The 25,005-nt window shown below is 35.1% G+C and overlaps 1 protein-coding gene across 1 annotated transcript in view; it reads right to left on the bottom strand.

Annotated features, from left to right (window-relative positions):
* Nucleotides 1-5,561: 5,561 nt before the first annotated feature.
* The window catches only part of Smp_166890 (ATPase, putative), a gene marked incomplete at its 3' end in the record, with an annotated part of 23,348 nt that continues 3,904 nt past the window's right edge, over nucleotides 5,562-25,005 (bottom strand). The window contains exons 2-3 of the mRNA XM_018791865.1: nucleotides 7,748-8,710; nucleotides 5,562-6,206 (exon numbers count right to left, since the gene is read on the bottom strand). Of these exons, the coding sequence (XP_018647286.1) occupies nucleotides 5,562-6,206; nucleotides 7,748-8,710 (1,608 nt within the window). The remainder of the gene's footprint in view (nucleotides 6,207-7,747; nucleotides 8,711-25,005) is intronic.

The following is a 25,005-nucleotide window of genomic DNA, read 5'->3' as shown; positions in this document are numbered from 1 at the left end:
AATGCAAATGAACCACGACGAAAATTGTAGGAACAGCTAAGCCAATCAGAAAATCGATGTTAATTAGTGGTCTGTACAATCAATCTCAGTGGATACAGTGCTCTCAATAATTCAGTTGTTTCAATAAGATTATGCGATATATGTTGCTTCACTAACTGCATCTGGAATTTACTGAATACAACCAGTTGCATGCCACTAAAGCATTTATTATATAACTCGAACTACGATATATCTGTAGGTTGTTTTCAGTGTGCTAACCTATCCTTGAGGATGAACCTGCATGGTGTGTAAGAATTATAGAGTAATAGTTGTATATTCAGTAAATTATCTTAGAGTTAAACTTCCTGAATTCGTAGTAAGACGCCTTATTCAACACAGTAATATGACTTGATTTCAGTGCTTTTGAACAGGGACTTGTTTCCATACTGGAACTTTATTATATCCTGAACCAATAGAATCCCAGAAGGAATATTGAACAAGTGCAGTTAGTTTAATCATAGTTAACATTTGTCAGTGGAGCCAACTCAACTCATCTGACAATGATTGCCCTATAGTACTCTGAGAAATTTAGGTGCACCTATAAAGTACCAAATGCTCTACAATGGCTCCACAATTAGATTCAAATTTCATCATAGATTATTTTAATTTAAAATTAATAACGGCTTAATGTAAATTCATGAGTGTAACGACCATTCTGACACCATCTAATGAGAAGTCTATGAAGAAGACATCTAATCAATACTCTTGTTTTTATGGTTAATATATGAGTTAGCATTTGAAATATCGCTTTCAAAAAATATAACTCACTGTTTCATTTGAATGTTTCATAAATGCTAATATTCAGTAACTGGATTTTTGTCATTTTACAGTATTTAAGACTTAAATTAGGATACTTTTTGTCAACTGACTATCACTTTTTAAAAGAAATGATGAATTCACTTTATGGAGAACTTAACTTTTACCAGATTGTTTCTACACAATTCAAATTCGATAACTTTCCCATCGATCTACAAAATATCAGTTATTCTGGTGTCATTATTACTCATTTAATGCCCGTTATTGTTTATGACTGTCGTTTTAATTAAAAACTAGTGACTGTGTCTGTAACCTCACTAGTTTTATTTATTTATTTAAACATATAAATATTGGTACAAAGGGGCACCAGCTACGTATGTGCCACACAAATCTCATTCGATTTGTGTGATACTGCAAGTGGTTTTCTTAGGGGGCCACACCCGGAGCCTTTGACCCAAAGGTCTGATCCACAAGGCAGTGGAGCATCATAAGGAGATGCAGTCTCATGGTAGCCGGTGACCAACGATTGATTCATACGCCATTTGTTCCCTCAGGATCGCGGAGCCAGCCCATGTGCACCATTGGTTTGGAATCAGGGTTTCTTAACTCCTCTAGGTGGATTCTCCGTATCCACCAACCCGGTTTAAGCGCCGGACATCCGCTTTTCGCCCTCTCAGTTACGTAAACGACAATAGTGCCACGAGAAGGCAGTGAGTAGGACTCCCCTGGCAGAGGTTATATATTCGCGTGGCGGTTTGAGAGCATTTGGAGAGGGAGAGTGGACTCTCCCCACTCTCGGCCGCACCAGGGAATTTCGGGACAAAACGTGGAAGCACTGGACGGCCGTTTCGCCCTATTGTGGGACTCCTCAGCAGTTCACATCCACGATCCCGCCTCGTGAGATTCGAACGCAGGACCTATCAGTCTCGCGCGCGAGCACTTAACCGACAGACCACTAGTTTATAAGTCCATGTTTTTATTTTGAATCCTATGTCTTTTGATTGTGACAAGATACCTATTAGTTTATTGACTTTCATTAGTAGACTCTAATTAGTGCTAACCGATAAAATAATTAACATTCGTTGAAGATTTCTGTGTCCAAGTAACGGGGATAAAATAAAGGTTTTAGTAAATTTTACTCTCGTTTTACTCATTTGTGTGGTCTATTTAATGGATAAGCGGACTGTTATACTGTACTATCCTTGAGGTGTATAGTGGAAATTGGAGAAAAACTAGAAAATTTGTGAAATTGTGAGGATTATTTATGGAGACACCTTTTTTCAAATAGAGATCAACTACTGCAACCTAGAAAGTATTCCGTATTTTCTGATCGCAGATCCACTGTTTAGACAATTATTGATGAATTGAATATTGGTAAAGTGTTTATGCACCCGATTCTACCAAACATGAAACGATGAGATAAAGAAAACAGAGATAGAACAAATGCGTTGTCATATATATGGAGTACTTTGAAAGTAATAAAATTAATGTATTGTCGGTTCATGTAATTGTTGGACAAACTATAGATTCTTTTAGAAAAGTTTGTAAACTACAGAAATTAGGATTAACTGTATAACCAATAGTTTTCACATTAGCTGTCTACACAAGTAATATTCATTTGTAATTTTTATTCAATCAACAGATCAAACGTCGACAGCAGTTAACAGTCCTTCATTACTGATTTTGATTATTATCAAAAAACCCATCCACTATTTTTATGAGTTCTTGTAAGGTTCAAGAGTCTTTTCTTCATATTGTCCATTAAGTTGTGCTCTTCATCTAGTATCATTGAAGCCGTTTCGTCCTGGTATGAGACTCATTCAGTCTCGCGCAAACGCTTCACCTCTAGACCACTGAGCCGGCATCCAACAGTGTCAACGTCTAACTTCAATCGATTGTCTGAGATAGATGCCTGTCTCTACCCACACGGATTGAACTATACTGATCACGGCGTCTGGTTTAGCTTAAATCGACTTATGAATTCAATTATTAAATTTACTACAATATGTGTTGGATTTTGAGAAAGTTCAATTAAAATTTCAATAAAAAGTCAAATACTATTTATATTATTCAGTAGTATGACTCAACTTTCAATTAGAATTCGTTGTAGGCGAGAGATTTCAGTCAATAGTTTCCTTGTCATCTAGTATATTACATGAATGAACATTTGGAACACGCAGAAACTTTGTATTTCCATTATTTTTCCTCCAACATAGGCTTATGAGTTGTTTTCCTACTTTAAATGTTGTTCAATTACTTACTATTTAAGAAAAAAAGATCAATCAGAATTACTTGAAACAATAATCATTGATATATATGACTGAATTAAGATTTACTATACAATAAGTCAATGTTAACAGCACCGTACTATATATACATAACTGAAGGTGTTTGTCGAGTATCTGTTGCAAGAACATTGACATCAAAATTATTTTTGGCGAACTCATTATAAAATGTCAGCAACTTTTGAAAACGTCAAATCATTCGTCCTATCTGTTCAGAATAGATTATAATCGAAAGAAAATTGTTATATCCTAACGAAGATTAAGTGAATGGTAACTGATAGGAATTATTATATGTATTCTTATTGGGTGATTATTAAGTATATATATTCCTTTCATTTGACTTATTGGCTATTGCGATCCAATTTACCATTTTTAACCTATTCCCAATTTTCAGACTGGGTTTTGTGGAGATTTTAGTAATTTTATGGAGTTGAGATCATGAGTCAATTGAAGCTAGGCCACTATGGAAAACCTGGAAGCACTGGACAGCCGTTTCGTCCTATTGTGGGACGCCTCAGCAGTGCGCATCCACGATCCCGCCTCACGAGATTCGAACCCAGGACCTACCAGTCTCGCGCCCGATTTATTAGTCACAATATCCAACACTCACAGCCAATGTTGGCTTGATCTTGTATAATTGTTATTTTCAGTTTTATGGTGCTTTGCTTGTGTATAAACTGTGTATGTCTGAAATGCATGATTCATACAGTAGAGCCTGAGATTGTGTTCTGGGCTCAATGGGCAGGGTTAGGTGAGAGGAACCAATAAGGACTCAGAGTTGACTCCAGGCTACTATTGCTGGTTAACGCATTACTGATTTAGCATAGGGACAAGGCCATATAAGTCAGCTTTCTGGTTGGCGATTTGTCACATGATAATTGATGGCTATTGGACATAACAAAAATCAAGTCATTAAAACTTATGGATTAGGTTATTCTCTCCTCAGTAATGCTGAGACTTCCGTTTTGTTTACGTAAAGTATGAAAGTGTGAAAACGGAAAACTAAGACTTTTACGGTTGGATTGTGATGCTGTATTGAATACTAGATTATCAATATGTGACTTGGTAATAGATCATTATATCGATAGAAATAAACATTAGATTAGTAGACCCAATAAGACACGATACTTAGTTCCGTGATAAACTTGAATCAATTAACCGACAACCGATCAGGATCCAAATCTAAACCAGAACGACAGCTTATTACGATACAAACTGAAAGCGGTTGACAAGTGGTAATCAGTTTTACACAAAAGATACTCTCATATATTTAGTGTGATCAGGTATTTCTATCTTTGCTCACTGACCATTGACAGTTTGGTTTGACTGATATATCAAAACTTAACACTTAGTCCAAGAACAAGAAGGTATTATGACTCTTTTTCAACTCTGTCTTAATGAAGTGGTTGTGCAGTATCAATCAACCTTAAAATTCCTCAGTATTAAACAATAATCCATTAACATAAAATATGAGATTATCTGAGTTGACTAATCATCTGTTTGCACATCAAAAACTATGATTAAAACTTTAAACAAATAAAGAAAGTCTGAACAATTTAAATTTTGTTAAAAATCAAAAATAAGATTAGACTGACTATTCAGTCGTCAATATACTTTATTTATTTTAAACAAATATATCCAATGGATTAGATGAAAGCGAAAAGTAAATGTTACTGAAAATAGTACATTTAGAAGTAAATTGTTCTAAAGTTTAACTGAGGGAGAGGAGATCAGTTAGAGGAAAATCAAAATCAACATATGATTGCATTTGTAACTTTTTAACCTATTAATGTCCCTTAATAAAGTATTCAGCCAACTTATTGTTATTAAATTATCTATTATAATAACTTTTACATAGATCAACTTACTTCTTAACAGAAATGTATTCATCAATATTCTCTACGGTATATGTACTGCTATAAAATAGTCATTTTAGGAATGTATAAAACATAGTTTTCTATATCAGTGATTAAGAAGCCCAAAGTTAATTGATTACTTATTCAATACATAAAACTATGTTGATAAAGATACTAGAAAAACTAGCGAATAGAATAAAATGATAACAATGTTATTATTCTGTAGATCTGATTTTTTTTTTGATCTATTTAACTTTTCGTTTGATGCTAAATTTTGATTGATTTTCGGAGAACTAAACGACTAGTTGATAATGATTGGTTAATACTTCATAATGTTTCTTTCAAATTGACCAATCACCAGTCAGCGGTAAATAGATATTCACCCAATCACTGAATAAGAATAAAGAATTCATACAATTTTTTTTTGTGTTTACAAAATAATGTTTTTGATCTGTAGATTATCATTGTTTGAGTACTTAAGGTAATAGGAAATTCTGATAGGATAAAATAGTAAATTATAGTGAAGGATAATGCAAGTTAACTCTAAAAGAATAAACAGTACACTTCAGTAAGTATTCAAAAAAGAATTCATAGAAGTAAGAATACAATTTGAAGATTATATTTTTCAGTCATCGCTATCACTATATTGAATAGTAACCAAATTTGTTTTATGAACTGGAGAAACAACATGATTAGGATGTTTAAATTTATTCATTTGAGTTTGATCTGATTCGTAACTTTGTGATGAATAAGCTCCCAATTTACTTGAATTTGATAATCCAGAAATAGGAATGTTGTTCGGATTAGTAGATAGTTTACTATTATTCTCATTCCATTTAGATACATAAATGATTCGAGGACTTTGTGGATTTGCTGTATGATTGTTCTTAGTATTAGTACTATTATCATTATTACCAATGTGTTTTTGTGGCTGGTCAACTGACACTGTTTTCCAACCAGCTTTATTAGTATCAACCACCCGACTGTGATAAGAGTTAGAACTTTGTACAGTTTTTGAATAACCTGCGTATAATAGTTTACTTTGTTCATTTATATGGATGACGGATGCATCTGATGATGATTTTCTTGATGAGTCAACTAATGTTTCAGTACTGCCAGTTGGAGTGCGTTCTGAATTGGATGAACGATATTGTGCCGAGTTTTTCTTGTTGAAATCAATACCATTAGAGTTGTATTTTGAATTAACTTTCAATTGATTAAGGCGATACATGAATTCGGACTGATGAACGTCAGATTTATGACGATCAATCTGCAGTTAAAAAGTTCGTTTAGAAAACATCGAAAAATTATGTTCTTTGATGATTGTTTTTTCGTAATGTATATTTGAGTTTATCATTACTAGGAAACAGTGAAACTAAAAATTTATCACCCTTGAGTAATGGACCGTCAAGTAAACGCGCGTGAATTAACATCATAATCAATAAACATAAAGTGGAGTAATGTAAGACACAACTAGTACACTGCAAAAAGACGGGATAAATCTCAGTAGTCGACTTAATCTTCTCTCTACATCGTCGCTTGAGATAATGATATAGTTGTAATAAATCTCAGGACCTATGTCTTATTGTTTGGTGATTAAATAAATGTTGTAAACAACATCCCATATACATCAAAGGAGTCAATATACTAAAAGAGACTGGTCTAATGTGGTTTTGAATATCGAAAACAGAAAAAAACAAACTATATCACATGATGACAAACAATACTCCTATCAATCTTAACATCGCAACCAGAAAAAGAGCGCACTAGCATTTAAGACAGTTGGAGTTGTTTTTGAGTATCAGCAAGATCATCAACACCAGGATTCAGATGTATGTTGAATAGGATGAGACGAGTTTCCAGTATTTCACAGCTATCCATCTAATCAACTTATGTTTCGTATTTGTAGGAAGACCTGTAAGAACACACGCTATGAATCTTCTGGTAAGTCATATGGGTTTTAAGATATAAACAAATAATTCCTATCACTTTTGTCCTAACCATTCTGATTATTATCATCTGTCACACGTAGAACTACATTAAAATACAAATAAAACATGAAAAAATTCATTTAATTTTTCAAGTGAATATACTTACGAGAAATAGTAAGTTAAATTTATTACCTCACTATTCATAAATGGTTAACAGTAATTGGAAAGGTTTGAAAAGTCATAGACACATATTCGTGTCCTGTCTTCTAACCTAGTAATACCTATGAATTAGTCAGCTAAGAGAGTTTCATTGACAAGCATCTAATAGTAGATTCATCATCTTAAACTGTGATACTTTAATAACCTATTTATAGTGTGAATAGTTCAAAAGCATTGGACGTCTATTTCTTGCTACTATTGAGATCCACTTCAATATCAGGATTAAACATCTGCCCAATGCTCACTGGCTTTCAATAACTGTTAAATTAATATCAGTTCGTGCTGTGAGCTGTAAGGTCAATAGTCGAAATGAACCTTCCACACTAAGAATACAATTTCATCAGGTGATATTAGTCTGGAAAGCACTGAAAACCAAGTGATATCTAAACGGTCAAGCTATTTTTATTTAGAATCTCTTCGGAGTACACTCCTTAAAAAAGTACTTGGAACTTCATTCCCAGTAGATTTACTGGTGATTTCTGTTCATTTTTAATCTTAAACTTTCGTTCTTTAAAGCTATAAATAATAAATAATTAAACGATAGTCGTTTGCTCAAATGATGAGGAGTTACTCATTTACATCCAACGATAACATTTGACAAAAGAACTATACTACTTTAAAAACATTAAATAGTATGTCCACAATAAATTAAATTACTTACCTTGATAATTGTCCCTTTTCTTTCATTTAGAGTATTTCTTGAATGATTTAATTCATTTTTTCGAATATTTTTATAGAAGCAATCATCGTCATAATTTTGTATAGTCAATATATCATGTACATCACTTGAATATGAATCATTTGATGACAGTTTCAATGTATCTAAACGTGGTAATTCTTCATAGACATCATGTTCATTGTATTGTCTATGGATTTCTTGGTGTTCATCATTACTATTATTATTATAATTATCACCATCATCATCATCGTTATTATTATTATTACCATCATCGATGCTATCCAATTCTTGATCTAATATCAGTGTAAGATTGCCTCTTTTCAAATCTCTATGTTTTCTACCAAATGCGTTCAAATAGGATAACCGTTTTATGGCAGGTTTAAATTTATGCATTTTAAAATTATGATGGTGATGGTGGTTATGATTTTGGCGATTATTCATTGATGAACACGAAAGCGGACTACAACTGACCAGCTCAATACCTGGGTCATCAAAATTCTTCTTACGGATTAACGGTGATGGTTCATAATTAGCTGGATAAGAGGCTAATGATGATGATGACGATGGACTGATAGTTCGAGGAAATGATGGCGATCTACGGCTAAATGTGGAGTAATTACTTGGTTCAGAATCAAAATCTAAGACTCTTGATGTGCGATATCGATCCGGTGCTGCAACTTGGTCAAGAAACAAAACGCTCCTATGACCACGACCCAAATGATTCTCATTTTCACCATCTGATTGGTCACTACCATTTAAATGTGACGATCGATTTGTTGGTTGAAACCTGCACCTGATTTCTGAAGGTGAAGATCGCAGATTAACCAAAGACACACTAGTTCCAATATCTGAATCAAAAGTTTTATCGTCTAACGAATTCAGATTGGGATTAACACGAGAACTTGATCGAAGTATTGACTTTTTTGGTGTATGAATCCCGAAATTCTGTTAATTCGAAAAATAAATTACAGAAATCAAGTTTAGAAAATTCAAAAGAGATGATCCTGAGAAAACCCTGTTATGACTAAGATGGTCTAACTGTTATTCGTGCTCAGAAACTATTCCCAAATCCTATGTGAATGGACTCAAGTGGACGTGGCCATTAACTAATTCAATGAATACACGAGAACATACATGCTCTTTTTAGTAAATAACTGAGATCCATGGTGTTTTCCATTATTAATTTCATACAGCATGAGAAAATGTATGCTACATGCCTGAAAAAGAATTATTTAATCCCGACGAGTGACTGTTACATCACGACAATGCATCTGAACATTTGGAAATGATTGTCAACAGGTTTCTGGGTCGTAGTCCATTCAACACACCAGATCACTAGACCTTACTCATCAGGACCAACAGACTTTAGATTGTGTTTTTTGCCATATATTAATTAACATCATTGCAAAAATATAAAGATGAAAAAATGTGAGATGAATAGGCAGTTGATAATACTGATATTTAAGGATCCCCAGGATTACCTTTCAGAATTAAAACAGATGTAACGAGTATATTACTACAAATTATCAGTGTTTTGAAGGGAATAAGACTGACGTCCGTCTACAAATCATAAAGTTTCAATTTGTAGCTAACTTCAGACTTCATCTTGATCATCGAACTGGAATAATGAATACTTTATTTGATTTTTTCACAATTTTGGAATCCATCACTGTGTGGAGTCGAATAGCCGAACGTTCGCACGCCATTTTCTACATACTTCAATTAATTCTCCCTGAATATTTCCAGTTTCATCTGCGTGGATGCAACTTTGGTACTGAATACAGTGGGATATAATGTAAATCACGTAAATATATTTCAACAAACAAATTTTATTCTCAAAGTACGTACATACGCACAGATTTAAATATTTAATAGTTACAATCATCGGGCAAAGCAAAAGTCATGAAGCTGTACAATAACTTGGAACTTGGTCAAAAATCCCAAATGAGAACTAAGCAGATGATAGCGTGATAAAACAAATTTGAACTCCACTGATAAATGTTTCTCACTAAACTCCAAGAATGACTTCACAACAAGTCTAAAATCCTCAGTATGGGTTACAAATATTCATCGTCAATTTAGAATTCGGGTTCAAATGAGAACGAATCTATTTGAAATGAAAATATATTAAAGATTCGTAACATGGTGGAATAATACGTTCGGAGGGTTTTTTCTGTACACCTATTTACTAAATTATCAATGTCCACTTTAGGAGTTCTTGTAATCCGAAGAAGCTGAAAAATATATTGTCTTCAATCAGAATCTCTTCATCATAGGTATACATGTTGAATCAAATAAGCTTGTTATAATCCATTAGAAAGTGATAACACTGTATTTCACTACCCTAAGTCATAAGGGCTCGTTTCTCTATCTTCGTTTACATCTGTGATATAAACTGTGAAATTCAATAAGCTCCACCAATTTCTTATACTCGTAGTAATAATATGCTCACTTGTGACTAAATTGGAGAAATCATTCATGGAGTTTTGTGAGAATTCATAACTTGTGGAGTTCAATCATGTTGGGTGAGAGGCAGTCTTTACCCAATAATAACTGTGATAGTTGGCTGTGTGGTGTAAACCAGTGGAACTCAGCTCAATGGTCTAGAGTTTAAGAGCTCGCCAAGAAGTTTGAAGGCACGAAGTTAGATCCTCCAAGGGCTCGTGGTCACTGCTAAGGAGTTCTGTACCAGGACGAAGCATCTATCGAGTACTTCCTGGTTTTCAACAGTTGTCTGATTAACATCTATTGATGATTCAACTTGTAGAACAATGTTCTCAAACCCTGTTATTCTATACATTTTTTATAGATCAACGCCTCGGAACTTTAAATCGGTTTATCCACAATGATACGACCCTTTTAGTTTATATTTCATCTCTAAACTGAATTTATAGATCTTACACAATACACTACCATATTTGGGGATGCTTTATGGAGTAGCTTCAATACCCTAAGATCATGCAATCTGGAGAATCTAATCACTAATGTATTAATAAATATGAAATTATCATTTATGCCGTGTTAAGACCTTTTTAGAAAAATTTGAATACTGTTATTCTTAACCACGATAAGCATAAATGGCATTACATAAGATTCGATTTAAACATTATTTTTAACAATCCCATTTATAACAGTTCCATAATATTTAAATGACGAACTGTATCAACCAATAACATTGACCCGTCTGAATATGTTGTCACTATTGATTTTCATGTTGCTTTTTAGGTCCAAAATATGATGTGAACATTGAAACAAATTATAAGCAAAGATGGATAGTGGCTAGCAGTGGAATCCAGGACGCGCGTCAAGTCCACTTCGGGACTCGTCAGCTCGGTGTACCTGCATCTTAGAGTTGATGTCCACTCTGGGATAACGCGATGGCGCTTGGAGCGAAAGGCACTGGGTTCGAGTCCTAGAGTGAACATCAACTCTGAGATGCAGGTACATCCAGTTGACGAGTCCCGAATAGGACGAAACGCGCGTCAAACTGGATTCCACTGTTAGCTACTATCCATCTGTGCTTACAATGTTTGTGAATTAAGGCTATATCGAAGCAATACGCACAGTATGAACATATTCCAATAAAAGACTGGTCAATTGCAGTACTAAACATCATTGGGAAGATTCAAACAAACAATACCAAGTGAATTGAAACAAATTGTTATATCAACAATAATAGACATCGTCGTTTATATGTTTGTTATTAAGAACGAAATCACTATCTTTTTATGTATACATTTGAAAATATGAACTAATTGTCTTTACCTAATTTACTTAATTTCTTCCCTACCTACAAACATTCAATTTATAACTAAATTGATTGTATATGAAATAAAAAGTAGAATAAACCTTGTTTATTCGAAGATGTACACTAAGATTTCTGAGGGTTCAGTAATAAATCCATCATAAACAACACCGATTCTGATTGGTGAAACATTTTCCGTTTTAAAAAAAAATTAGTTTTTTAAATCACGTGGTCAACCTGGAAGATTAGAAAACTATTTCATTTTTTATTTCATCGTTAAAATCATGAGTCAATTGAAGTTAGACCATCAAGGAAAACTTGGAAGCATTTCATTTATTGACTAAATCTTCTATAAAAATTCATCTTTATTCAGGTTATGTGTAATAACAACTTTAAACATTTATGTAAGTTTCAGTTAGTGAAATCAAAAATGTCAAATTATTTTATTATAATAAGAATTTCAATAATTTCGGATTATCATAGTTGAAAGCATGAGTCAATTGAAGTTAGACTACCATGGAAAACCTGTAAGCACTGGACGGCCGTTTCGTCCCAATGTGGGACTCCTCAGCAGTGCGCACCCACGATCCCGCCTCACGAAATTCGAACCCAGGACCTACCAGTCTCACGCGCGAGCGCTTAACCTCTAGACCATTGAGCCGACTGGCATCCAACGATTTTAATGTCTTACCTCAACCAATCCACGGAATTGCGCGACCAATTTCCATTGTACTGAGGTAGATACCTGTCTCTACCTGACATAGAATCGAATCTCGCGAGGCGAGATCGGGGAAGCGCACTGCAGAGGATTCCCACAATAGGACGAGACGGCCGTCTAGTGCTTTCAGGTTTTTTATGGTGGTTTAGCTTCAATTGACCCAGGATCTCAACTATATAAAATTACTAAAATCTCCACGAAACCCCCTTCTCCTAATTTAATTTCATCAAAGTATATGTAAACACATATATTGTTCATATTTTAAACAGAGAAAATAAACCAATTAGTGGATCTTCATTGTTTTCTTGAAAATATTAACTGACATATTACTTAAGTATTCATGATCATCATCAACCTTAATTGAAGAAATAATTCTAGTTTAACAATTAATACTTTCAGAATAATATAACTGTGTCAGTTATCAAACTGTAACACATTGGAAATATGGGGAAGAACAGAATGTTTTGTTGTTGAACACTAAGTTTAGTTTAATTCTTAAATAAAATTTAACTTATCTCATGGAAGATTTAGTTAGTTGTGACAATACCGTACAAATAACTAAGTAAATTAAGAGATAGAAATCGTTTTAGATAATAGATGTAGTATACGATCTACAACTGTGAAGAATTAGAATTATTTCGAGTGAAAATAAGAAACGTCAGTAACATTGAGCATCGATTGAGATCATGAAGCTATCAATGAAAGATCACTATTAAAAACCTGAAAGCACTGGATGGTCGTTTCATACGAGTATGGGACTCCTCAGAAGTGCATACCCACGATCCGACACGCGGGACTAGAACCCAGGACCTTCAGTCTCTCTTGCGAACGCTCAACCTCCAGACGATTGAGTCAACATCCAATAATGTTAATGTTTAATTTCAATCAATCCACGATATCACGTGACCTCTAACACTCTATGCTGATAATCATCATGTGCTCACTAATGACTAGCTTCAATAAGTAATTCTCGGAGTTCCAGTGAGAGGGCTTGACCAGTGGAGCTAATCCACGTCAGGTAGGGACAGGTATCTACATCAGACAATGGAAGATGGTCGCACAATATCGTGGATTGGTTGAAATTAAACATTAACACTGTTGGATGTCGACTCAATCGTCTGGAGGTCCTGGGTTCGAGTCTGCGTGCGGGATCATGGATGTACACTTCTGTGGAGCCTCATACTGGAACAAAACGACCATCCAGTGCTTACAGGTTTTCATTAGTGATATTACCTTGATCTTCTCGTGATTTGAATAAAATTTATCAATATCTATGACCCCTTACTTACGCCTGTTACCCCTCGCGGAGGAGCATAGGCCGCTCACCAGCATTCTCCATCTAACCCTGTCCTGGGCAATCCTTTCCAATTCTTTCCAGTTGTTATTCATCCTTTTCATATATGTTTCTATTTCCCGACGTAATGTATTCTCTGACCTTCCTCTTTTACAATTCCCTTCCGGATTCCAAGTTAACGCTTGCCTCGTGATGCAGTCTGATGATTTCCTCCATGTATGTCCTATCTTATGACCCCTTACTGACCAAGATTTAGCTTCATCACTTTTAAATTAATGGTTTATGCTACTGATAAACCAAACAATAGTTTTTCAGACTATCAACCAGAGAATTCACATCCAAACTTCGAGTTCATTTAGTCTTAAAAAACTATCATCAGTAAATAACATTCAATCAAAATCATTTAAACTCACTCATGAAGCGAAAGTTACTGGGTTCGAGTTCTAGAGTGAACATCAACTCTGAGATGCATGTACATCTAGCTGATGAGTCCCAAATAGGACTTGACGCGCGTCAAACTGGATTCTACTGCTAGCCACTATCCATCATTGCTTACAATGCTTGTGAAATAAGGCTATATCGAGGCAATACGCACAGTATGCACATATGTCAAAGAGAGACTGACCAGTTGCAGTCCTAAACAACAATGGCAAGATTCAAACAAACAATACCAAGTGAATTCAAACTTCATCCCATCGCACAAGAAAGTGGCTATCAGGACTCAGTAGTTGAGTGGATAACGTGATGGCCTTTAAAGCGAACGGTACTGGGTTTGAGTTCTAGAGTGAACATCAACTCTGAGATGCAGGTACATTCAACTGACGATTCCGAAATAGGACTTGACGCGCGTCAAACTGGATTCCACTGCTATCCACTATCCATCTTTGTTTACAATACTCTTGAATAAGATTTAGCCGTAAGTATACAGTGTGGCATAAGAGAAGAATGATTCATTTTAAATTTCAACAGCCTTATATTAATTATGAAATTGATGTATATATATCTTGTCATTCATTACTTTAATGTATACATACATAGATAATACCATAAATCTCTATATGAATAAAAGAATTTCACTGAATTAGGTCATATATATTAGTCATCCTGTGTATAAGTAAACTTATGCAGATAATGGTATATAGATATATCGATTACTTTTCATTTTAAAAAAAAATCGATTATTCTATGGATAAAATATTGAACACAGCCTTGATAAAATATAATCGTTATTATAATATGTTAAATATTTATATCTACAAGAATTTAATTTTCGCTCTCATTATTTTTTTGATTAATTTAAACAAAATGATTATATAGTTAGATTGAATAGATTTTTATATAATTCATAACGGATTATATAAACTAAGTTTAAAATTGTTTAAGTCTTAAAATAACATAACAAAATATACAAAGATGGATAGTGGCTAGCAGTGGAATCCAGTTTGACGCGCGTCAAGTCCTATTTGGGACTCGTCAACTGGATGTACCTGCATCTCAGAGTTGATGTTCACTCTAGGACTCGAACCCAGTACTTTTCGCTTCAAACGCCATCACGTTATCCATTCAGTTACTGAGTTCTGATAGCCACTTGTTTGTGCGATGGGGTGAAGCTTAAATTCACTTAGTATTGTTTGTTTGAATCTCATTGTTCAAAGATTCAACAATTAGTATTTGTTAATTAATGTAATAAGTTAATAGGAATCATTCTTGTATGCAGATATAACCTAAGTAGTTTGTATTAGTTTGTTTATTCATTAATAAATGATAAATATTGTTTACATTAGCTGAGATTATTCGAAATGAACATATTATTCATACTGTAGTGAACAAGAACATGACTGAAGACAATCAAATGTATTTAAGTACGAATTACAAACTATCTCACTAAAATCTGGTAACCATACAGCAAACAGTTAATTTGCAAAATAACAGTCACTTGTCTTAATCTTGACTGTTCCTTCTGTAAATATCAGTCCTTCTTCTCTGATTTCATTGTTCATGCATTTTCATACCGATTGCGTTTCGTTCCTGTTCTTTTCTTATCAATCTTCTGCCAAAATACATTCCATGTCAGACCATCACTATATACTACTTATGTGGATATAAATAACCTACACCACAATACTATAGTTACAAATTTCATGGTATATTAAAATGAAATGGGTTTTCTTTTAAAGTTTATATAAATGGTTCTAATAAATTAGCCCATTTTTATCTTCTAATTTATTTGTCAACTGTATGTATCATTATCTTGATTAGTGTTGTTTATTTAAATGTTGAAGACTGAACTATTGAATTATGATTGGTAGTTGTCTCCTGAAGTATCATATATTACTTGGTTTAGTTTGTTTGTTAAATTAGGTAGTTTGTAAAGTTCACTAAAAGACAAGAAACACTGAATAATTGTCTTTTCCCTAGTTTGGAACCATTGAGCAATGCACATAAGAGATTGAATCAGCAATCTTCTTATCTTCCTAAAAGTGTAACATTTAGAATTTAATGAGTTAAACATTTTGAATAAAAGTCGTCTTATTGAATGAGTTTCCTTGCATGGTTTTAGAAAAAATTCTCACTCTAATTTGGTTTAATAACCTGGCAAAGTTGAGGCAAGTCCCATAAAAACTGCAGTTACTTCTTACTGACGAATACCACCTTGCACGAAACCTAGGCCAAAAAGGGATTTCTGCCTACTACCTTCAACTAACTATAAGCGGAATATACTGCGTGCGATGTCGAAAACCTCAGGCTTGTCAATGACCGCACAACAAGTTGGTTGACAAAATCCAATCAATACTAAAGGGTTAGATAAATATGACTGGTTACTACTAAGTGACCAAACAGTTGTAAATAAGTGCTACAGATGTTTGGTCATGTCCATTGTTAACGTAAAGTTTTAAAACCTATAGGGAGCATCAGCTGTCTCATGATTGCTGGCATACCTTGCCGATGTTTTATTCACAGTTATATAAGATACCGTAGTGGACTGGGGTAATTTTACATTGGTTTTCAGGAGAACCGGACACCATCCAGATCTGCACCTGACAACTCAAACAGTACAGCTCAATCCCACTTCAGTGGAGCCAGATGCTACCCGGGCCTAAAATTCACAACCCGAATAGTACAGCTCAACCCCGCTTCACAGGAGAACCAGACACCGTATAGGCTTCCACGCTACGATCTTAATAGTACAGCTCAGTCCACACAGGTACCCAGCACCCTGGTGGATCTCGTGAGGCGGGATCGTGGATGAAAAAGTCCTACATTAGGACGAAACGGTCGTCTAGTGCTTACAGGTTTTCCATGGTGGTCTAGCTTTAATTGACTCATGATCTCAACTATATAAAATTACTAAAATTTCCACAAAACCCCCTTCCGAGAATTAATATATAATGGAAAATTAAATATTAGTGTATGGAAGAAATATAATTCGAATGAAACATACTCATATGTTGATTCATGAACAATGTCTTGACTTCTTTATTTAAGCAATTTGTTAATGATCTGTACAATTTACTAGTACATGAGGTTTGCGGAAATTATTGAAATTATTATCGTAGTTAACTATACAAATTAATCTTAGATTAGAAAATGATTTAAAACCAGGAAATATTGTAAAAATATCCACTATACCTTTCTCCATAATTCTCCCTTTATACTAATGCTTACTAGTGACTAAGGTTAAGAACTAATTCCCACACTATAACTCCGCCTGTAGCTCTTCTAGAGTTACTGCCGGTCCCAAGCCCGGGTAAAGGAGGAGGGTTGGGCATGGGTTAGCAACCCCATCCCGTAGAAAACTAACTCGTTCAAACAAGGCTAACCAGAAAAAAAATAATTCAAATGACGATACAGATCAGTTCTACTCGAGGCTGTAATCAATCATAGCTAAGTGCTCAAAAAAGGACCTCACCATCCTGATGGGAAATCTAAATGCTAAAATCGGAGTGGACAACACAGGATATGAAGATATAATTGGACGACATGGATTAGGAGAGAGAAATGAAAATGGGGAGTGTTTTGCTAATCTATGTGCATTCAACAAATCGGTTATAGGCGACACAATATTCCCATACAAACGCATACACAAAGCTACATGGATCTCACCGGATCACACCACAGAGAACCAGATAGATCATATTTGTATCAACAAAAAATTCCGAAGGATAATGGAAGATGTGAGAACCAGGAGATGAGCTGATATAGCTTCAGATCACCACCTGGTTGTGGCCAAGATGAAACTGAAACTAAAGGAAACACTGGACAACTGGGGAAACAGCATTACAAAGGTTCAATACAGCTTTCTTTCGAGATACTAACAAACTCAACAAATTCAAGATAAATCTCAACATCAGGTTCCAAGCTTTACAGGACCTACTGACAGAACAAGAAACTAAGATGAAGGACAACTGGAAAGGGATCAGACAAGCATTAACTTCAACGTGTCAGGAGGAGGAAGCATCATAATGAGGAATGGATCTCTATGGAAACCCTGGACAAGATTGAAGAAAGGAAGAACAAGAGGACAGCAATCAAGAACAGTCGAACACGAGCAGAGAAAGTCAAGTTACAAGTTGAATATGCCGAAGCAGGCAAACAAGTGAAGAGGAGCATCAGAAACGCAAGGCCGACATACATAGGAGATCTAGCAATGACAGCCGAAAAAGCTGTAAGAGAAGGAAATATGAAGCAACTATGTAACACGGCGAAGAAAGTAGAAGGAAATATTACAACCCAGTGCACCCAGCCAAGGAAAAGGAAAGGAAGCCAATTACTGAGATTCAAGAACTGTAGAACAGATGGTAGAACACTTTGAAGGACTCTTGAATAGACCGGCACCACTGATCCCACCAGACGTCGAAGAAGCACCTAAAGACATTCCAATAAATGTCACATTACAAACGGTCAAAGAAATCATCATGGCCATCAGACTAATCAAGAGTGAGAAAGCAGCAGCACCTGACAATAAATTATCTGAAGTACTGAAGTCAGATATAGAAATATTTGTATACATGCTCCACGTTCTATTCAGGGAGATTTGGGAAGAGGAAAGAACACGGACTGACTGGAGAGAAAGATACGTCATCAAGATTCCAAAGAAAGATCTGAGCAAATGTACGAACTACGGAGGAATCACACTACTATCGGTACCAGGAAAGGTTTTCAACAGTGTTGCTAAACTGGATGAAAGATTTAGTAGATAACCAGCATCGAGATCACAAGGCCGGATTCCGTAAGGATCGGTCGTGCACAGACCAAATTGTGACACTACGGATCATCTTTGAACAATCAACTGAAAGGAATTAGTCACTATACGTCAACTTCCTTGACTATGAGAAGGCGTTTGACAATGTGGATAGGAGAACATCATGAAACCTTTTTCGACACTATGGTGTTCCTGAGAAGATTGTCAACATTATCCAGAACTCCTACGACGGACTACAGTGTAAAATCTTGCATGGAGGATAGCTGACAGATGCATCCCAAGTGAGGACCGTAGTCAGACAAGGTTGCTTACTTTCTTCCTTTCTCTCTCTTCTGGTTGTCAACTGGATTATGAATACCTCCACATCTCAGGGAAAGTACAAAATGCAGTGGACAGTTTGGATGTAACTAGACGATTCGGAGTTTTCTAAAAATATCATTCACCACAATCTGTAAGGGTTCAGAAAACACCTTAAAGTGTTTTAGCTAATCTGCATTGAATAGGAACTTTCACAAACACCTAGAAAAACGAAGGATTTTATGTCACATTTTGGATAAACGATTACCTATATTGTTGCCAAATTTAGTGTTTCCAGAAGAACGAGGTCACTTGGAACTCTATGAATACACCGAATTTTTTGTACACAATTAACCTTAGAGTAACATTCTTAATCACATTTCTCACTTTTTGTCTGATATTTAAAGTTAAGGTGTAAAAATAGTCCGAGATTATAGAAAGCAGCTATGAAGTCAGTAATAAGCGTTACATTAACAAACTTATTAATCATGCCATTGATTTATGTTTTCTTTCAATTAACATCAGATTATACACAACTGAATTTATTATATAGTTGAGATCATGAGTCAATTGAAGCTAGACTATCATAGAAAACCTGGGCAGCACTAGATGGCCGTTTCATCCTACTGTAGGACTTCTCAGCAGTACGCATTCACGATCCCGCCTCTCAAGATTCGAACCCAAGACCTACCAGTCTTGCGCCAAAACACTTAACCGAGGAGTCCCACAATAGGACGAAACGGTCGTCTAGTACTTCCAGGTTTTCCATGATGGTCTAGCTTCAATTGACTCATGATCTCAACTATATAAAATTACTAAAAATCTCCACAAAATCCCCTTCTGAATTCATTTACTTATTTATTTAAACAAAATAGAAAATACCGATTCACTACAAGAATACTTACAGATTAAATATTTTTGTAAACAATTCAATTCTCAGTTCATTAACAGAAACATAAAAACGCTTCATTCATCACTAGTGATGTTATTGATATGTTTATTTTTCATACATGAAACTTATAGTGTACACATTGACAATTATTCAATGTTGTTTTGTTCTCTTGTTTGTCTATCAATTTTCTACAATGTGATCCACATTTTTGTTGTTATTGTTGCTAACCGTTTTTTGTTTTGTTCTTTTTTTTCTCTTTTATCATGCGAATGTAGGTTTCTAAAACAAAATCGATATCACTATGAGATGTGTTTATCAATATAGTTAGAACAATGATCAGTTGTTTTGTTAAATTAGTTCAGTAACCGATCTACATTTTTTAAAAATTTATATTACAATTCTATAATTTGATTTTCATAGTTGAAAGCATAAGTCAATTGAAGCTAGACCACCATGGAAAACCTGGAAGTACTGGATGGCCAACTCGTCCTGTTGTGGGATTCCTCAGCAGTGCGCATCCACGATCCCTGCTCTCGAGATCCGAACCAAGAACCAACCAGTCTCACGCCGGAGCACTTAACCACTAGACCACTTAGCCGGCCGGCATCCAACGGTGTTAATGTCTCACTTCAACCAATCCACGAAATTAAGCAACCACCCATCAATGTCTTCAGTGAATTGATATCTCACAACAGATCTGGTTGAACTCCACTGGTCACTGCTTCCTATAGAACTCCATGAAACACCTCTTGAAGCCAGTTACTAGTGAGCATATGATTATTATCCTGGGTTCGAATCTCGCGAGGCGAGATCGTGTATGCGCACTTCTGAGGAGTCCCACAATAGGACGAAACGGCTGTCCAGTGCATCCAGGTTTTCCATGATAGTCTAGCTTCAGTTGACTCATGATTTCAACCATAAAATTACTAAAATCTCCACACAAAACCCCTTCTGATTTCTGTTTTCTTCTTGAATTGTCCATATTACAAACATTCACATTTCAAAGAGTATTTCTATCAGAACGTCCATATTTTAAGTATCCTAAGAATACTATCATATATGTAAAAAATGTTAAGGTTGGATGATATGTGTGAAAAAGAACTTGTTTACTAAATTAGGTTTTCATAATTGAACAAATCATAATGAAGAGTTGTATAATTCAATAATAATCCAAGTGAAAGTGCTCTGTTCTAATCTACTTTGTTGAAACATAAGTATTGAAGACAGAAGATGATACAAACCTTACAAATATTCGATGAGTAATGTTTTAATAGTTACATTACTGTTTATTAATTACCAATGTAAGTTGTTATATAAGACATTGGATTAATAGAATCAAATTGACTGATGAATTTATAAACTTTTACCAAATATATTAGCCTAAGCTCACTTATAATGTGACTTGAAAACATTTACATGGAAACGTAGGTGATAAATGAATTACAATTATAGAAACCTCTGGGTGGCGATACTGAAATATAATAAGAATCCATGATATACGAAACAATTGATCTGATTTCGGAGATTAGATCTAAAAATATCCGTAGAATAAATTCTTTCGGAATACGTAAACGAAACATTGATAGTGTTATGCAAAAAGAAGCAAAGTTGGCTGAGGAGTCCCACAATAGGAAGAGATGGCAATCCAGTGCTTACAGGTTTTCCATGTTGGTCTAGCTTCAATCGACTCATGATTTCAACTATGAAAATACTGAAATCTCCACAAAACCCCTTCTGATCTATAATAATGATATTATGTTCACCTATTATTCTTACTATGAAGATCAATAATAATATCTAGCATATAGAGATTAAATTACATTCAAAATTAAGACCCTCATCATTATCCCGTTCACAATTTATTTTATTTTTACAAGTCACCAAATTTGAATCGCTAGTTCTGTCGCTTGTCCGTTTATCTAGAACTGTGTTTACATGTCCAGTAGTAGATACACGTTTTCTACCCTATTAGTCACTCCCTTTTCTGGCCCCCAAATGCCCTGTTACGGTCGAGAGTGGGGAGAGTCCATTCTCCCTCTCCAAATGCTCTCACATGGCCACGTATATATAGCCTCTGTCAGGGGAGTCCTACTCACTGCATTCTCATGGCACTATTGTCGTTTACGAAATTGAGAGGACGAAAAGCGAATGTCTGGCGCTTTAACCAGGTTGGTGGACACAGTGAATTCACCTAGAGGAGTTGGAAAACCCTGATTCCAAACCAATGGTGCACACCGGCTCCAGTATCCTGAAGGAACAAATGACGTATGAATCAATCGTTGGTCACGGACTACCATGAGACTGCATCTCCTTATGATGCTTCACTGCCTTGTGGATCAGACCTTTACTATTTATTACTATTTATTTATTCTGATAAACCAATATCTAATAACCTAATTAGCTAAAGATTCTGAATGTTTATGATTTGAATTTTTTTAAAAATACGCTTGACATCAATCCACACTTTTCAATTCACCAGGTTTTTCTCTTTCTAGAAAAATAACAGAGTAATCTATTTCAAATTGTATTATTTACTGACGACAATGCATCACTACTCTTACCATACTACTTACATACACGTGAATGATTTCATATGATCACGTAAAAACAAAAATTAATAGTCAATTTATAGTAATACCTATTTCTCACAAATAACGTTTATACATAAAAGCAACTAAAGATAGACTATTTTCATCAATAAAGCATGTTGATTTCAAGAAATCAGCTTATTATTATTGTTCTCACAGTTTGAATCAAAAACTGATTTTAATTAGACCACCACTAGAAACCTAGAGGCATCGGACGGTCGTTTCGTCCCAGTATGGCACGCCTCACTAATGCAAGCCTACGACTATGAACACGGAAGTCAAATCTGGGACCTTTGGTCTCAAAGGCGGACGCTTAATCTATAGATCTCTGAGCCAAGATTAAACGGTGTTAATGTCTAACTTTAACCAATCCAAGATGTTGTGAAATCCTAATCCGTTATCCGGGGTGGTAACCATAGATGCGCACTTCTGAGGAGTTCTATTCCAGGACTTAACGACTGTCCAGTACGCCCACATTTTAACGATAGTTTATATAAGATCAGTTCGTGATTTAAATTGAAAGTCCTACAATCTTCACAAATCTCCTACTCTAATACTGATCGCTGAATAGTCTAATCCCTTTTTTGTTGTTGAATTCTATCAATCAAGAGCCTGGTATCGAGCACATCCAATCATCTAAAATCGATACAGAGTGCAAGCAATTTCGTGTCACTCAGAACATTGACCACATTGCAACTTGATCGATAGAAGTCAGATAGCATTGAAATATTAAAGAGAAATTATATTAGTCATCATTCTGCTGTCAATCAACTCTAAACAACGAGTTAGCTATAAATATACACAAATCTAACTATTACATACATACATGAGGAAAAGCTTGTTTACTACAATATAAACGTGATCGTTTTAAAAAAAATAACCGAAAAGTTTTTATTCACTGAATGATCCCACCAGAGAACCGATCAGAACTAGGAAGTATTCACCGGCTATTTCGTTTGTAATTTTGGACTCCTTACCGTTGTTCATCTACAACTCCATATATGGTTGAATCCAAGGCATTAATATCTTACAGGTAGATTGATACCTCTGAAAACGTTGAAGTATGTTCATTTTTAATTTATTAACGGTGCAAACAAAGCAAGAGCGACGATATTTGCAGAATGCAATGAATTCACCGTATTTCGTTTTCTTTTCCAGCTACCCAGGGCTCCTGTGCGAACACTTATCCTCCAGACCACTGAGCCATGATCCGGTAGTGTGCAAGGCCTAACACCCAACATAGCTTAGCTCCCATGATCACAGATTCTCACATTTTCAGCTTTTCTTCCAATATTGTTAATTGGCCACTGATGGGCGACCAATACCATATTTGTCTATTCCTTTAATGCTTCTATCAAACGAGTATTCATGTGGCTACTAGTCTAAGTAACTCGACTTGCGATGGAGATTTTATATGGTGGATAGTTGGGGGTTGTCAACCCTGGACCTAGTTGGCACTCGCCAACAAGGCACATCTGGAACTGACGCTCCCCATAAAATTCTATCAAGTGACCAATCCATTGTGAACTTCTCAGTCTCATGGGAGTCATTCAAGGCCCGAATAATTCAGTGGTAGTGGCCCAGACTGTGAATCCAGTGGAACAAGTTTAAACCCCACAAGATTCACAATTTCCCTAAAGAGTGTTTTCATGTATTGTTTGTGAGTGTCAACTAGTATGAAACGTAGATATAATAGATGTTATTAACTAACTTTAATATCCTGAAAGTTAAAACTACATCTGTCTATTGACTTCGAACAATTATTAATCGTTAAATATAAAATTCACAAGAATCTCTACCGATGTAACTTACTGATAAAAATATGAATTTAATCAAATAGAATTCTATCAACGCTCGTATGATTTTGAGATGGAGGAGAAGATTTTTAGCTCAGGTGAGTGGTTTTGATGGAGTTTTGTTCTCTGAACTGGATGGTTTGGTCGTAGAGCTTTCATCGTTCTTCTGAACGACATCATCAGCACCCGAAGTTTTTGCTGATGATGTCGTTCAGAAGGACGATGAAAGCTTCACGACCAAACTATCCAGCTTAGAGAACAAAACTCCATCAGAATTCTATCAAAATTGACGGTTGAACAAGAAAACTTTGGCTGAGTCTGAATAATATTCAGTTTAATTTGTTAGGTTTTTCACAAGCAAATAAATAATCTAAAAACTATATGTGTCAATAACAGATAGCAATGGAGTTGACGATATGCATTTTATCTTTTCTAGGGGGATTACCAGTTGGATTTTTCTAGATCCTAGATGTAATGTTTATGCCAAGAGTAATGTCTAGTATTTATCAGGTTGTGTTATAACACTTTATCCACTTTTGTATGATACCCAATAAATTCGTTATGTATGTATGTTCACTAATAATAATAGTAACTGTAATAATCAACTTATGACTACAGGTTTTGTTTAGGAATAGCTTATATGGCAATAGAGACTAATAGAGTCTAGTTCAAAATCCACACACCGACAAACAATCACAAATCTGAAT

Source organism: Schistosoma mansoni (genome assembly GCF_000237925.1).
Source record: "Schistosoma mansoni, WGS project CABG00000000 data, supercontig 0224, strain Puerto Rico, whole genome shotgun sequence".
In the NCBI taxonomy this organism is placed as follows: Eukaryota; Metazoa; Platyhelminthes; class Trematoda; order Strigeidida; family Schistosomatidae; genus Schistosoma; species Schistosoma mansoni.
The sequence above is the reverse complement of the archived record's forward strand: the minus strand, read 5'-3'. Positions and strand labels throughout refer to the sequence as shown.